Source organism: Anolis sagrei, chromosome 6 (genome assembly GCF_037176765.1).
Source record: "Anolis sagrei isolate rAnoSag1 chromosome 6, rAnoSag1.mat, whole genome shotgun sequence".
NCBI lineage: Eukaryota > Metazoa > Chordata > Lepidosauria > Squamata > Dactyloidae > Anolis > Anolis sagrei.
In genome coordinates this window covers 2,841,144-2,856,885 of record NC_090026.1, presented here as the reverse complement: position 1 = coordinate 2,856,885, position 15,742 = coordinate 2,841,144, and the positions used below count along the sequence as shown (strand labels likewise).

At 44.9% G+C, this 15,742-nt stretch overlaps 1 protein-coding gene across 1 annotated transcript in view; it reads left to right on the top strand.

Annotated features, from left to right (window-relative positions):
• ZCWPW1 (zinc finger CW-type and PWWP domain containing 1) overlaps positions 1 to 15,742 on the top strand; it is a 68,637-nt gene that overhangs the window by 37,103 nt on the left and 15,792 nt on the right. The window contains 3 exon segments of the mRNA XM_067469662.1: positions 5,131 to 5,247; positions 7,513 to 7,633; positions 14,882 to 14,957. Of these exon segments, the coding sequence (XP_067325763.1) occupies positions 5,131 to 5,247; positions 7,513 to 7,633; positions 14,882 to 14,957 (314 nt within the window).

The window sequence follows — 15,742 nt, the reverse complement described above, 5'->3', positions numbered from 1 at the left end:
CCCAGAAATCCTAGCCAGGTTACCAGCTGTTAGGATTTCTGGGATTTGAAGGCCAAAAACATCTGGGGACCCCAGGTTGAGAACCACTGTTCTAGAGGCATTCTCTCCTGACGTTTCGCCTGCATCTGTGGCAAGCATCCTCAAGGTAGTGAGGTCTGTTGGAACTAGGAAAATGGGTTTATATATCTGTGGAATACCCAGGGTGGGACAAAGAACTCCAGTCTGTTGGAGCGTTGTGTGAATGTTTCAACTGACCACCTTGATTAGCATTTGATGACCTGGCAGTTGTTTGGTGTGGCTTGTTGGTGCCTGGGGCAATCTTTTGTTGGGAGGTGATTAGATGTCCCTGATTGTTTCCCTTCTGTTGTTTTGCTGTTGTAATTTTAGAGTTTTTTAATACTGGTAGCCAGATTTTGTTCATTTTCATGGTTTCCTCCTTTCTGTTGAAATTGTCCACATGCTTGTGGATTTAAGTGGCTTCTCTGTGTAGTCTAACATGGTGGTTGTGAGAGTGGTCCAGCATTTCTGTGAACACAGCATATTATTTGTGAACCCAGTGATTCCGGCCATGAAAACCTTCGACAATATTGTTGCAACCCAGAGCAGGAAACTGGACCCTAAGACAACAATCCACCACACTTGACTTCAGGAAAAAACAATCCTTTTTTATTGATGAAAGATGAGTACAAAAAAATAGAGGAAAATATGCAAGATAAAAAGCCACAGTAAAAACCAGCAACAAATGTCCATGAACAAGATCAAAAGCCCACAGTAACACTGCTAAATCCTGGAACCTGTTAGCAATCCACTAACCGTACTTGAAGCTCTAGAAAAACTCCTTGGAACAAAGCCACTGGAAGCAGGAGAACTGCAAGAGTCTGCACGTGAATCTGAAACGATGCCTGGACTGAATGGGCATCCAGGCCAGGCGTTTTTAAAGCATAGAAATCTATTTCGTGACGTGCCTGAGGGCCGTGTTTGCATTTCTCTTAATCTAGCTGACCTCCGTAAACTCTGCGCTTCGCCTCTGCTTTGCCAAATCTGCCCCCGTCTATCCTCGTTAGAGGGACCAGGTGTCAGATTATCTGGAGAGCTAAAAGGGAGTGAAAGTTCACTGCTTGGCTCTGAATCATTCTCATGGGAATTTGGACTTTCGCTTTCCAAAGCAGCAGGATTTTCCATACACAAACCATCATCTTCTACATTGACCTCAGAACCATTGACATCTTCATTGACATCAGGAAATACAATCAGAGAGTCAGGTACAGGTTCACACACAGGCTGAACCCCAAAAAATACGTTGCTGTTATTGTGTAGCTTTACCCCATTTCTGACCCTATCTGGGATGTTTTCAGAGCTAAACGTGTGCCACTTTTCCACCCAGTAGGTTTCCACAGCCGAGCTAGGATTCAAACCCTGTTCTCTATAGATTTAGGCCAACGTTCAAACCATTATGCTGCACTGGCTCGTGAAGACTCAAATCTACTAATTAGTTCTATTTCAGCAATTTACTGCTGAAATATCCCTTTGAAGTTCCTCTTACTGAATAATGATATATGGGGTAAGCAGTAGAATGTCTTGGGAGATTCGCTGTGGCTCGTTTCTAAATATTGCAGCTGTGGATTTCATATCTGTATTCATATATTCTGTATATACGTATTTGCTTAGAAGCTGTTAGTCCTGTCTGCAAAAAAAGGATATAGGCTAGTCTGTAGAAGGAAAACCCAAGATAGGCTGTAGGACAGTGTTTCTCAACCTGCAGGTTGGGACCCCTTAGGGGGTCATGAGGGGGTGTCAGAGGGGTCGCCAAAGACCATCAGAAAACACAGTATTTTCTGTTGGACATGTGGATTCTGTGTGGGAAGTTTGACCCAGTTCTATTGTCAAGTTCAGAATGCTCTTTGATTGTAGGTGAACTATAAATCCCAGCAACTACAACTCCCAAATGTCAAGGTCTATTTTCCCCAGACTCCACCAGTGTTCACATTTGGGCATATTGAGTACTTGTGCCAAGTTTGGTCCAGAGCCATCATTGCGTGAATCCACAGTGCTCCTCTGGATATAGGTAAACTACAACTCCCAATCTCAAGGTCAATGCCCACCCAAACCCTTCCAGTGTTTTTTGTTGGTCATGGGCGCTCTGTGTACCAAGTTTGGCTCAAATCCATTGCTGGTGGACTTCAGAATGCTCTTTGATTATAAGTGAACTATAAATCCCAGCAACTACAACTCCCAATTGTCAAGGTCTATTTTCCCCAGACTCCACCAGTGTGTTCACGTTTGGGCATATTGAGTACTCATGCCAAGTTTGGTCTAGAGCCATCACTGCATGAATCCACAGTGCTCCTCTGGGTATAGGTAAACTACAACACCTAATCTCAAGGTCAATGCCCACCAAACCCTTGCAGTGTTTTCTCTTGGTCATGGGAGCTCTGTGTGCCAAGTTCGGTTCAAATTCATTGCTGGTGGAGTTCAGAATGTTCTTTGTTTATAAATGAACTATAAATCCCAGCAACTAGAACTCCCAAATTACAAAATCAATCCTCTCCCAACCCCACTAGCATTCACATTTGGGCGTATTGGGTATTTGTGCTCAATTTGGTCCAGTGAATGAAAATACATCCTGCATATCGGATATTTACAACTTATAACAGTAGTAAAATGACAGATATCAAGTAGCAATGAAAACAATATTATGGTTGGGGGTCACCATAACATGAGGAACTGTATTAAGGGGTCACAGCATTAGGAAGGTTGCGAACCCCTGCTGTAGGAGAACAACTGAAAGAATGAACCAGCTTTTAAGTCCTTGAGATGGAAATGGGGTGATACTGAAGCTACAAAGTTTGCTTGCAGCCTGCTCTTATGGCTTTGATGTGATGCCACTTTCTCTTTTCCCTCTTTTTTACCTTGCTTGACATCCAGACATATTGTTGTGAACGTGAGAGATTCTTGGTGTTTCCTTATAGGCTGCAAAAGGGGTGACGGCAATGATTGCATAGGACAGTATTGTTCCTGACGTCTTAACTTGCGTCTAGTCATAAACTGCCTGAGTTGATGTGGGCATACAATTTGGATCTAGGTCTGCTGCAGGCTGTGGTCCATGAGTTGGTGTGTGGTCTGCTGTTGCCAATGAGAAGCTGCTTTTGATTAGGGGCCTGCTTTGTGTGGGGAGAAAGGCCATGAGTGGGAAGCGCAAGTCATCTAGTCATGAGTTGGATTTAGCTGAGAGCGGTTATGCAATAAGCAACGGATGTTCTGTCACGTTCCCTTCTGTGGCTTTCATGGTTAATCTGGACTTCTTGGTCTTTCACAGTCCCTGCATGCTGTGCCAAGCAACAACTAGAGAGGGAGACACCTTTAAAAAGTCCTGTAAACCATTTCTGCTCGAACAGGGGACCCTCACTTCAGAATAGGAGTATCGGAGGACAGCTTCGTGTGGTGGCCCTTTTTGGGGACCCATGATGGTACAGTGTAGGACTGCAAGAATAGGGTTTGAATCCCCATTCAAGCCAGGGCAATATACTGAGTAAACTTAGGCAAGTTCTACTCTCTCAGCCTCAAAGGCATTGTGTTGTAGGTTTTTCTGGGCTATATGGCTATGTTCTAGAGGCATTCTCTCCTGATGTTTCGCCTGCATCTATGGCAAGCAACCTCAGAGGTAGTGAGGTCTGTTAGAACTAGGAAAATTGGGTTTATATATCTGTGGAATGACCAGGATGGGACAAAGAACTCTTGTCTGTTGGAGCTAGGTGTGAATGCTTCAACTGACCACCTAGATTAGCATTTGATGGCCTGGCAGTTGTTTGGTGTGGCTTGTTGGTGCCTGGGGCAATCTTTCGTTGGGAGGTGATTGGATATCCCTGATTATTTCCTCTCTGTTGTTTTGCTGTTGTAATTTTAGAGTTTTTTTAATACTGGTAGCCAGATTTTGTTTTGGAGGAAACCATGAAAATAAACAAGATCTGGCTACCAGTATTAAAAAAAACCTCTAAAATTACAACAGCAAAACAACAGAGAGGAAACAATCAGGGATATCTAATCACCTCCCAACAAAAGATTGCCCCAGGCACCAACAAGCCACACCAAACATTCACACCTAGCTCCAACAGACAAGAGTTCTTTGTCCCACCCTGGTCATTCCACATATATGTTAACCCAATTTTCCTAGTTCCAACAGACCTCACTATCTCTAAGGATGCTTGCCATAGATGCAGGCAAAACGTCAGGAGAGAATGCCTCTAGAACATGGCCATATAGTCCAAAACACCTGAAGGAGGGCCAAAGTTTGTCTGTGCCTGCCTTAGAGCCATCATAATTCAGAAATGACTTGAAGGTGCAACAGAATAACAACAAATAGGGAAATAAAATAAACAATCTTACCAAAGGACATGAGGAAGAACTTCCTGACTGTGAGAGCTGTTCAGCAGTGGAACTCTCTGCCCCGGAGTGTTGTGGAGGCTCCTTCTTTGGAAGCTTTTAAACAGAGGCTGGATGGCCATCTGTCATGGGGTGATTTGAATGCAATATTCCTGCTTCTTGGCAGAATGGGGTTGGACTGGATGGCCCAGGAGGTCTCTTCCAACTCTAGGATTCTAGGGTACTGTATGATCTCTATTTTAATGTATTTCGTATTAATGTATTATGATGCTATTATGTTTACTATATTTGTGTTGAATTTTCTGCTTTTAGCCAGCCTGAGTCCCTCTTCGGAGGTCGAGAAGACCAGGTTATAAAAGCTCTAAATAAATAAATAAATAATACATAATATGTCAGAACAGATGATAACTTCATCCATCCTGACAGATGAACCTATGCGCTAAGACATGTACCATTTACTTTTTTTTTTTAAAAAAAAAGAATTTTAGCCCACTTTTCAACAGAGATGTTTACAAAAAAAGTGAGAGAAAATACAAACAAAGTGTAACTTGGGAAGGAGAACATTAAAAGCTTGCAAATAAAACTCCAAATACCTATATTTGTGCAGCACAGACAAAATAACCATGTTGCCATTGACTGAGCCTGTCTGCAAAGGGATTCCATGCATGGGATGCCATTCCATAGAGAGAAAAGCATCCCTTTGGGCCACTCCAAGCAGGTTGTTGGAGCTCATGGCGGCTTGTCTTTTAGGTTGGTGCATTGCATGGATCCAGTGCTCCGACCCAAACTGCCAGAAGTGGAGGCGACTCAGCAGCAAGATTGACCCCTCGGTTCTGCCGGAGGACTGGTCCTGTAGCCAGAATCTGGGTAAGTGATTCAGCCATGCTCTGACTGTCATACAAAACTCGATTGGTGAATCTGGCCCGTCTCTTCTAAATCAGGTTAAGGAAGCCTGGAGAGAAATAGGACTAGAACTGAGTATGAACTCTTGTTCTGTTTCTGAAAGAAAAGGCCCGTGTCTTCTCAGTAGCGGGACCTTTCCCCACAAATTCACTTTCTGAATGCATTTTTTTGCAGTGGCTTTGTTTCTACAATCTTATATGTAATTCTAATATGAGGGTTGAATGAAAAGTAATGCCTCCACCATCATAAAATCAAAGAGTTGGAAGAGACCTCCTGGGCCATCATCCAGTCCACCTCCATTCTGCCAAGAAGCAGGAATATAGCATTCAAATCACCCCTGACAGATTGCCATCCAGCCTCTGTTTAAAAACTTCCAAAGAAGGAGCCTCCACCACACTCTGGGGCAGAGAGTTCCACTGCTGAATGGCTCTCACAGTCAGGAAGTTCTTCCTCATGTTCAGATGGAATCTCCTCTCCTCATAACTCCTCAACAGATGGTGGTCCTGGTATGAGGCAGGTACTAGCTTGTTCAGTAGACTCTCCTCTATAGTTCCATTTTGGAGGGAAGCCTTAGCATTAAACAGTTGTGTTGTTAAAGTGCAAAGTATGGAACCCTGTGCAGACGGTCGGTCAGTGCAACTTAAGCAACGTGCAGTCATTGAATTCTTCACAGCAGAAGGTGTCACCCCAAAGGAGATTCATCAGAGAATGAAAGCTGTTTATGGTGATTGTGCTGATGTGAGTGCTGTGTGTCGTTGGGCGGGTAAGTTTAAAGATGTTGAGGTGGAAACATCTGACTTGCGTGACAAACAAAGAGTTGGGTGTCCTGTGATAGCAACCACTGCCGCCCTGAGTCCCCTCTGGGGTGAGAAGGGCGGGGTAGAAGCAACCGAAATAAATAAATAAAATAAATGTTTAGCCTGAAGAAGAGAAGGCTGAGAGGAGATATGATAGCCATGTATAAATATGTGAGAGGAAGCCACAGGGAGGAGGAGAGAGCAAGCTTGTTTTCTGCTTCCCTGGAGACTAGGACACAATGGAGCCATGGCTTCAAACTACAAGAGAGGAGATTCCATCTGAACACGAGGAAGAACTTCCTGACTGTGAGAGCCGTTCAGCAGTGGAACTCTCTGCCCCAGAGGGAGTGTGGTGGAGGCTCCTTCTTTGGAAGCTTTTAAGTAGAGGCTGGATGGCCATCTGTCAGGGGTGATTTGAATGCAATATTCCTGCTTCTTGGCAGAATGGGGTTGGACTGGATGATGGCCCAGGAGGTCTCTTCCAACTCTAGGATTCTATGTTCAGCAGTGGAACTCTCTGCCCCGGAGGGAGTGTGGTGGAGGCTCCTTCTTTGGAAGTTTTTAAACAGAGGCTGAATGGCCATCTGTCAGGGGTGATTTGAATGCAATATTCCTGCTTCTTGGCACAATGGGGTTGGACTGGATGGCCCAGGAGGTCTCTTCCAACTCTTGGAGTCTATGATTCTATATTATATTAACCGATCCTGTTAATTTGCTCTGTTTCCATGATTTTTCCTATGCCTTAATACATTGTCATCTACCTTACCAAACCACTTTATCCTTTAACTAGTTCACTTAGTGGTTTTCCTCCCCCCTCCAAAATTATTTTATTTTAATTGTATTCTGCCTGGGCTGGGGCCCCATGTAAGCCGCCTTGAGTCCCTTCGGGGAGATGGAGCCGGGTTAGAAAAATAAAGTTCTTCTTCTTCTTCCTCCTCCTCCTCCTCCTCCTCCTCCTCCTCCTCTTCTTCTTCTTCTTCTTCGTTTGATTTATTAAAATATTCCCATCCAAACCCAAGTAACGAAGGTGGAGGCATTACTTTTCATTCCTTTTCATTCAACCCTTGTATCTGTATGTTATAAGTTTTAAATTGTATAGTTTTTAACATTGTTAGCCACTTTGAGTATTCTTTAAAAGAGGAAAGCATGATCTTAGTGATGATCTTGGTGGTGGTGGTGATGATGGTGATGATGATGGTGATGTGTGCCTTCCTACTCTGAAACTGGGCAGTCCAAAATTAGAGGTGGCTTTTTGACATTCTGAGATCAGGCCAACATGATTGCATAGTCCTAATTACAAGTAATTTGGTTTCTGAAGCAAGTTATTTCCAAACTTTGGTGAAATGGGAGTAAACTAAAATAGGAGGGGAGAAAAAGACATATTTGTTTCAACTTTGTGGAGTGTGAGTGGAGTATTTGTTATCTGTGGCAGATCTCCAGTACAACAGCTGCAGCATTTCTGAGGAGTCCTGGTCAGGAACAGAAGGCGAGATGGTCTATGCGGCTTATGTTCCAGGGTCACTCGTATGGGCCAAGCAATATGGATACCCATGGTATGAAGAAGGAGGAGGAAAAAAGCCTTACTCTTACAAAATTAGTCACCTCTGCCCTTATTTTAGGCACACTTCCACAGATACAAGTCTTATTGACACAAATGGGACATTGCTTTCCAGTGCCAAAATACCTCAGTGTGGTTTTAAAACCTGCACGGCTGCCATCATCATGCCGTGCGGTGGCAGAAAAATCCTAGTTATGTGAGCAGCGCTGTACTAAAATATGATATTTCCATTGCCAAGCTTATCAGGACGAGGCCTTGCGAGCCAAGAAATAACAGGCCCGAACACTCCTGCGCAGAACAGACTTGCTCCAGGTGTCTCCCGGTGATTAAACAACCAAATAAACCTCTACTTTGAGGGGAAAACAACAATCCACAGCTGAATATGGCTTTGTGCAGGCGTTCCAAGCGCTGACCTTCCTTGAGAAGCTCAGCCAAAAGAGCCGGGCTTTCTCAGCGCCTTTTGCCAGGACGGCAGCTGCAGTCCTTTGAGGGAAAACTGGCCAAAGATGGGGCCTCCCCTTTCAAGAAGGGGCAGGAAGGCCTGAGGAAGATCCCCTCCTTTCTTTCATATCCTGAGCATCACCGAGGGGGATGTTTCCCAGGGGGATATGGAGGAGCCTCCATTGCAGGCCCACTGCCCCTGATCATGCTTGACCTGAGAGGAACCGCTTTTGGTTTGCAAAGCTTTCCGTCTTGAGGGCAGACTTCAGGCACAGCTGTGTTTTTGTTCAGAGCTCTTGTACATTATTGGCACCCGATAAATGCAAACGTTGCTCTGGTGGAGTGGCAGCGGAGGGAGAGTGGCCAAGCCAAACGTAGGGAGGTCCAAGTTTACAAGCCCTGCTTCCACGCTAGAGACCATGACTACCAGGGAGGGATTCCTTTTCTGCAGTTGGCTGGGAGGGGAATGAAGACAGATATTCCACTAACACCAAAGCTTGGAGAAAATGATCTTTTTGGAACATGACTCCAAGAATCCTCCTGAGATTCATCCACAGGGATTGTAGTCCCAAAGGGTAACTTTTCAAAGCTCCAAATGCAGTTCAATGTGTTGTTGAAGGCTTTCATGGCCAGAATCACTGGGTTGCTATGAGTCTTCCAGGCTCTATGGCCGTGTCACAGACGCATTCTCTCCTGATGTTTTGCCCACATCTATGGCAGGTATCCTCAGAGGTCTGTTGGAAGCTAGACAAGTGAGGTTTATATACCTGTGGAATGTCCAGGGTGGGAGAAAGAACTCTTGTCTTCTTAAGGCAGGTGTGGATGTTGCAATTAGCCACCTTGATTACTGTTGAATGACTTTTCAGCTTCAAAGTGATGTGGCAGCAAAAAAAGCCAATGGGATTTTGGCCTGCATCAATAGGAGCATAGTATCTAGATCTAGGGAAGTCATGCTCCCATTGCTCTATTCTGCTTTGGTTAGACCACACCTGGAATATTGTGTCCAATTCTGGGCACCACAATTCAAGAGAGATATTGACAAGCTGGAATGTGTCCAGAGGAGGGCAACTAAAATGACCAAGGGTCTGGAGAACAAGCCCTATGAGGAGCTGGGCATGTTTAGCCTGAAGATGAGAAGACTGAGAGGAGATATGATAGCCATGGATAAATATGTGAGAGGAAGCCACAGGGAGGAGGGAGCAAGCTTCCTTTCTGCTTCCCTGGAGACTAGGACGCAATGGAACAATGGCTTCAAACTACAAGAGAGGAGATTCCATCTGAACATGAGGAAGAACTTTCTGACTGTGAGAGCCGTTCAACAGTGGAACTCTCTGCGGCAGAGTGTGGTGGAGGCTCCTTCTTTGGAAGGTTTTAAACAAAGGCTGGATGGCCATTTGTCAGGGGTGATTTGAATGCAATATTCCTGCTTCTTGGCAGAATGGGGTTGGACTAGATGGCCCAGGAGGTCTCTTCCAACTCTTTGATTTGATTCTAAAGCCTGGCTGATTGCTGCCTGGGGGAATCCTTTGTTTGGAAGTGTTAGCTGTTCCTTGGCTCTACAGACCAATGGAGACTCCACCACTGATATCAGAAGAGCTGCAAGAGCAAGAACAAGCCACGAGAGGAAAGACAAAGAGGAAAAGTGTTCTTACCATACATCAAGGGAACCACTGACTGCAGAAGGAAGCTGAGGAGGAAACACAACCTACAAACTGTCTGCAGACCCACTAAGACAATCCAACAAATGCTACATTCAGCAAAGGACAAGAGGGATCTCATTTTTGCAGGAGTGTACCGTATACCATGCAGCTATGGACAAGTCTACAGAGAGACCACTAAATGCATCAGCATTTCCTGGGCATGAGTCAAAGAACGCTCTGGTTACATCCTGAATAGATTACTGCAACGTGCTCTACGTGGGGCTGCCTTTGAAGACGGTTCAGAAACTTCAGCTAGTTCAACGGGCGGCAGCCAGATTACTAACTGGGGCGGCATACAGGGAGCATGCCACCCCCCTGCTATGCCAGTTCCACTGGCTGCCGGTCCATCTCTGAGCCCAATTCAAAGTGCTGGTTTTGACCTATAAAGCTCTATACGGTTCGGGCCAGCTTACTTGTCTGAACGCATAGAATCATAGAATGAAAGAGTTGGAAGAGACCTCATGGGCCATCCAGTCCAACCCCATTCTGCCAAGAAGCAGGAATATTGCATTCAAATCACCCCTGACAGATGGCCATCCAGCCTCTGCTTCAAAGCTTCCAAAGAAGGAGCCTCCACCACTCTCCGGGGCAGAGAGTTCCACTGCTGAACGGCTCTCACAGTCAAGAAGTTCTTCCTCATGTTCAGGTGGAATCTCCTCTCTTGTAGTTTGAAGCCATTGTTTCCTTGCGTCCTAGTCTCCAGGGAAGCAGAAAACAAGCTTGCTCCCTCCTCCTTGTGGCTTCCTCTCACATATTGATACATGGCTATCATATCTCCTCTCAGCCTTCTCTTCTTCAGGCCAAACCTGCCCAGCTCCTTAAGCCGCTCCTCATAGGGCTTGTTCTCCAGACTCTTGATCATTTTAGTCACCCTCCTCTGGACACATTCCAGCTTGTCAATATCTCATGTGCCCCTGCGTCCCACCTCGTAATCTAAGATCATCCGGGGAGGCCCTGCTCTCACTCCCGTCAACAGCACAGATGCTCCTGGCAGGGACGAGAGACAGGGCCTTCTAGGCTGTGGCCCCCCCGCTATGAGGTAAGATCTGTTCCCTTCCTCCTGCTTTTAGAAAAAAATTAAAATCATGGTTTTGGGACCAGGCCTTTGGGCAGTAGAAGTAAATGTATGCAGCATTTCAGAAAGACAATGACTGGAATGGCGATTCAACGGACAAGACTGTTTTATTGTTTTAATTATTGTTTTATTGCTCATGGATGTGTTTTTTAATTTGATTTATGCCTAATTGTGGTGTATGATTATAATTGTTTGTACTGGCATTGAATTTTTGCCATTACTTATGTGTAAAAGGCTATGAGTCCCCCTCGGGGTGAGAAAAGCGGTATACAAATACTGTAAATAAATAAAATAAATAAACCTGAAAGGCATTTGCAGACTGATTCAACCAGAGAAGTCAGCCAGAGCAGAGCACCTGATGAACCAACCTGGACACAGCATATTATTTGAGAACACAGAAATGCTGGACCACACCAACAACCACCATGTCAGACTACACAGAGAAGCCACTGAAATCCACAAGTATGTGGACAATTTCAACAGAAAGGAGGAACCATGAAAATGAACAAAATCTGGCTACCAGTATTAAAAAAAACTCTAAAATCAGGACAATAAATAAAGAGGAACACTCTGAAAACAGGAGAATTCCAGACAATAATCAATTAGGACCAGCTAACACTTCCAACACTGGACTGACCTTGAAGGAGCTGAGGGTGGTGACAGCCGACAGGGAGCTCTGGCGTGGGCTGGTCCATGAGGTCACAAAGAGTCAAAGACGAATGAACAACACTTCCAAACAAAGGATTCCCCCAGGCAGCAATCAGCCAGGCTTTGAAGCTGCAAGGCCATTCAGTGCTAATCAAGCTGGCCAATTGCAACATTCACACTTGCCTCGAGCAGACAAGAGTTCTTTCCCCCACCCTGGACATCATTCCACAGATATATAAACCTCACAACCCTTGAGGATGCCTGCCATACATGAGAGCGAAACATCAGGAGAGAATGCTTCTGGAACATGGACATACAGCCTGGAAAAATCATAGCAACCCTTCGAATGCAGTGTTTTATCACCCAGAAATGCTCTTCTCAATGCCCCAAATCTTCTTGCTTATTTATTCTTCCACTAATTTAACAATTTCAGGCTTCAAAACCATTTCTTATTCGGTTTTTTTCTGAGACAGAGGTTGTTTGTATGTTTCCTGTCTCCCTGTGCTATGATTTTAGCAAGCAATTCTCATTTTAGTGAAACGATTACAGTTTTTATGCTCAAACTCTGTGTGTCCTATGGAAAATCTGTATTTTAAAGCCCGTCCCCTTTCAAGATGTATCCATCCATAACCAGCGCTTGGGAAGTTACTTTACAAAATCCTTAGTTTCTGTTACTCATTACCATATCTGAAAGATAACATGTTGCCTCCAATTGCTACTTGGTTGGGGAAGTAACTTACTATGTTTCTTCCTGTAATTTTTTTAGCTTTTCTGTTACTTTTTGTTCCTTTTAGAGAAAGAAGAAAACTTTGTGGTGGATAAATCCCAAGCATAAAACTTGAAAGATTACTGTCAAAACGCCTCTAAAGATGCCTTTCAATAGAAGCCATTGTTTATTTATTTTATTTATTTATAGCATTTTTACCCCGCTCTTCTCAACCCCCCGGGGGTTGAGAAGCGGCTAACAAAAGGCAACAATTCAATGCCACAATCAATAACACAGTATAAAACCATAAATACATACAGAGTTAAAACAATAGCAATTAATTAACCAAATTATCATAAGTCATTAAAACAATACGCAGTCCACAAGCCCACTATTTATTATTTATCGTGTCATCAGCAACCATTGTTTTACAATTCTAACAGAGCAAAACAAACACAGAGATTAAAAAGAAAAAGGAAAAAAAACCCACACAGATTTTGTAAATTTGGTATTTGGTTAAATGTCCTTTGACCAGTATCTGGCCACTTGGAGTGCCTCTGGGGTTGCCGCAAGAAGGTCCTCCATGGTGCATGTGGCAGGGCTCAGGGTGCATTGCAGCAGGTGGTCAGTGGTTTGTTCTTCTCCGCACTCGCATGCCGAGGATTCCACCCTGTAGCCCCATTTCTTAAGATTGGCTCGGCATCTCGTGGTGCCAGAGCGCAATCTGTTCAGCGCCTTCCAAGTCGCCCAGTCTTCTGAGTGCCCAGGGGGGAGTCTCTCATCTGGTATCACCCATGAATTGAGGTGCTGGGTTTGGGCCTGCCACTTTTGGACTCTCGCTTGCTGGGGTGTTCCAGCGAGTGTCTCTGTAGTTCTAAGAAAACTATGTCTTGATTTAAGTCGTTGACGTGCTGGCTGATACCCAAACAGGGGATGAGCTGGAGATGTCTCTGCCTTGGTCCTTTCGCTATTGGCTGCTACTTCCCGGCGGATGTCAGGTGGTGCAATACCGGCTAAGCAGTGTAATTTCTCCAGTGGTGTGGGTCGCAGACACCCCGTGATAATGCGGCATGTCTCATTAAGAGCCACATCCACTGTTTTAGTGTGATGAGATGTGTTCCACACTGGGCATGCATACTCAGCAGCAGAGTAGCACAGCGCAAGGGCAGATGTCTTCACTGTGTCTGGTTGTGATCCCCAGGTTGTGCCAGTCAGCTTTCGTATGATGTTGTTTCTAGCGCCCACTTTTTGTTTGATGTTCAGGCAGTGCTTCTTGTAGGTCAGAGCACGGTCCAAAGTGACTCCCAGGTATTTGGGTGCGCTGCAATGCTCCAGTGGGATTCCTTCCCAGGTAATCCTCAGAGCTCGGGATGCTTGTCTGTTCTTAAGGTGAAAGGCGCATGTCTGTGTTTTAGATGGATTAGGGATCAGATGGTTTTCCCTGTAATAGGCAGTGAGAGCACCTAGAGCTTCGGAGAGCTTCTGTTCTACCATCTTAAAGCTCCCTGCTTGAGCAGTAATGGCACGATCGTCAGCATAGATGAAACTCTCTGTCCCTTCTGGCAGTGGCTGGTCATTTGTGTAGATGTTGAACATGGATGGAGCGAGCACGCTCCCCTGAGGCAGGCCGTTCTTCTGTTTCCGCCATCTGCTTCTCTGGCCCTGGAACTCAACAAAAAAGCTCCTGTTTTGTAGCAGGTTTCCTATGAGGCGGGTGAGGTGGTCGTCCTTTGTGATATTATACATTTTTCTCAGGAGGAGGCGGTGATTCACAGTATCAAACCGTATCCTCACACATATCGTCTTGCCAGTCTATTTCCAGTCAAAGTGCTGTTTACTGTCCGAAAGCCTGGTCCCAAAACCAAGATTTTAATTTCTTCCTGAACGCCAGGAGGGATGGAGTCGATCATATTTCATTTGGAAGCGAATTCCACAGGCGGGGGGCTACAGCTGAGAAGGCCCTGTCTCTCGTCCCTGCCAGCTGCGTTTGCGATGTTGGTGGGAGCGAGAGTAGGACCTCCCCGGATGATCTTAAGTTACAAGGTGGGATGTAGAGGCAGATGCGTTCGGACAAGTAAGCTGGGCCAGAACCGTATAGAGCTTTATAGGTCAAAACTAGCACTTTGAATTGAGCTCGGAAGTGGACAGGCAGAAATGACTCATTACATCACAAAAGTAACTTAATTCCTCCTCATCTTACTGTTAGAATGTAATTTCTTTACACACACACACATATGCACACACAACTAATTAGTTGCAGGAAACTGCATTACTTGCAATTTGGTTTTTTATCATCTCTCTCTATCTTGATGTTGGAGCCCCCGGTGGCGCAGTGGGTTAAACCCCTGTGCCGGCAGGACTGAAAACTGAGAGGTCGCAGGCTCGAATCCGGGGAGAGGCGGATGAGCTCCCTCTGCCAGCTCCAGCTCCTCATGCGGGGACATGAGAGAAACCTCCCACAAGGATGATAAACGCATCCATTCATCCGGGCGTCCCCTGGGCAACGTCCTTGCAGACGGACAATTCTCTCACACCAGAAGCGACTTGCAGTTTCTCAAGTCACTCTTGACACGACAAAAAAAAATCTTGATGTTCTTCGGAAGGGAATTTGCAGAAGCTGGATGTTTGTGTGTTGATTTATATCCCTCTTCTTCTTTCTCCATGCATTTGCAGGTGGCCTGGGGTCATAGAGGCAGACCCTTACCTCGGAGAGTATCTCCTGTTTTCTTCCCAAACAGATTCACTTCCTGTTAAGTATAATGTACATTTACTGCCCTCGTTTGCATGCTCTCAGGACCCATTCCTTTTATATGCCTGTCTGCAGTGGTCTCTTGGACTCTACTGAGGTTTGGTTCCAGGACATTCAAGAATATCATAAACCATGATATACAATGGCATAGTAAAATAGTATCCCTTATATAAAGTGGCAGAATCAAGGTTTGCCTTTTTGGAATTCTTTAAAGTATTTTCAGACCAAGGATGTTTGATCCAGAATCTGTGGATACATGTAAATAAATCTTGGATAATTCTGCTGGGCCCATGGGCAAATGCCTTTCCCTGAAATGCTCCAGGGTCATGTGAATTTACCAATTTTTAAAAATAGTGGCCAAAATTAAAGAAGTATTGAATATTTTTTGGGCGTTAATTAATTAATTAATTGATTAATTTGACTTGTATACCGCTACTCCCAGTTTGGCTCGGAGCGGTTTACAGAAGCAAATTAAAACAATACAATTAGCTTTAAAATAACCATAACAATAACAATAAGCAGCAAGAACAGGCATAGCCCGGGTTGTTCACCCATCAAAAGCTTGTCGGAAAAGGAAAGTTTTACAGGCTTTCCGAAAAGCAAGTAGGTCTCGGATGGTTTGAGTTTCAACTGGCAAAGCATTCCATAAATAAGGGGCTACGATCGAGAAGGCTCTCTGCCTAGTAGATGACAAATGATGGGTCCGGATTTTGGTCTTCAGACCGGAGTAATCTCTGGAGTTGGTAGGGGGATAAGTTAAGCAGCTCAGAGCGTCCCTACAACCA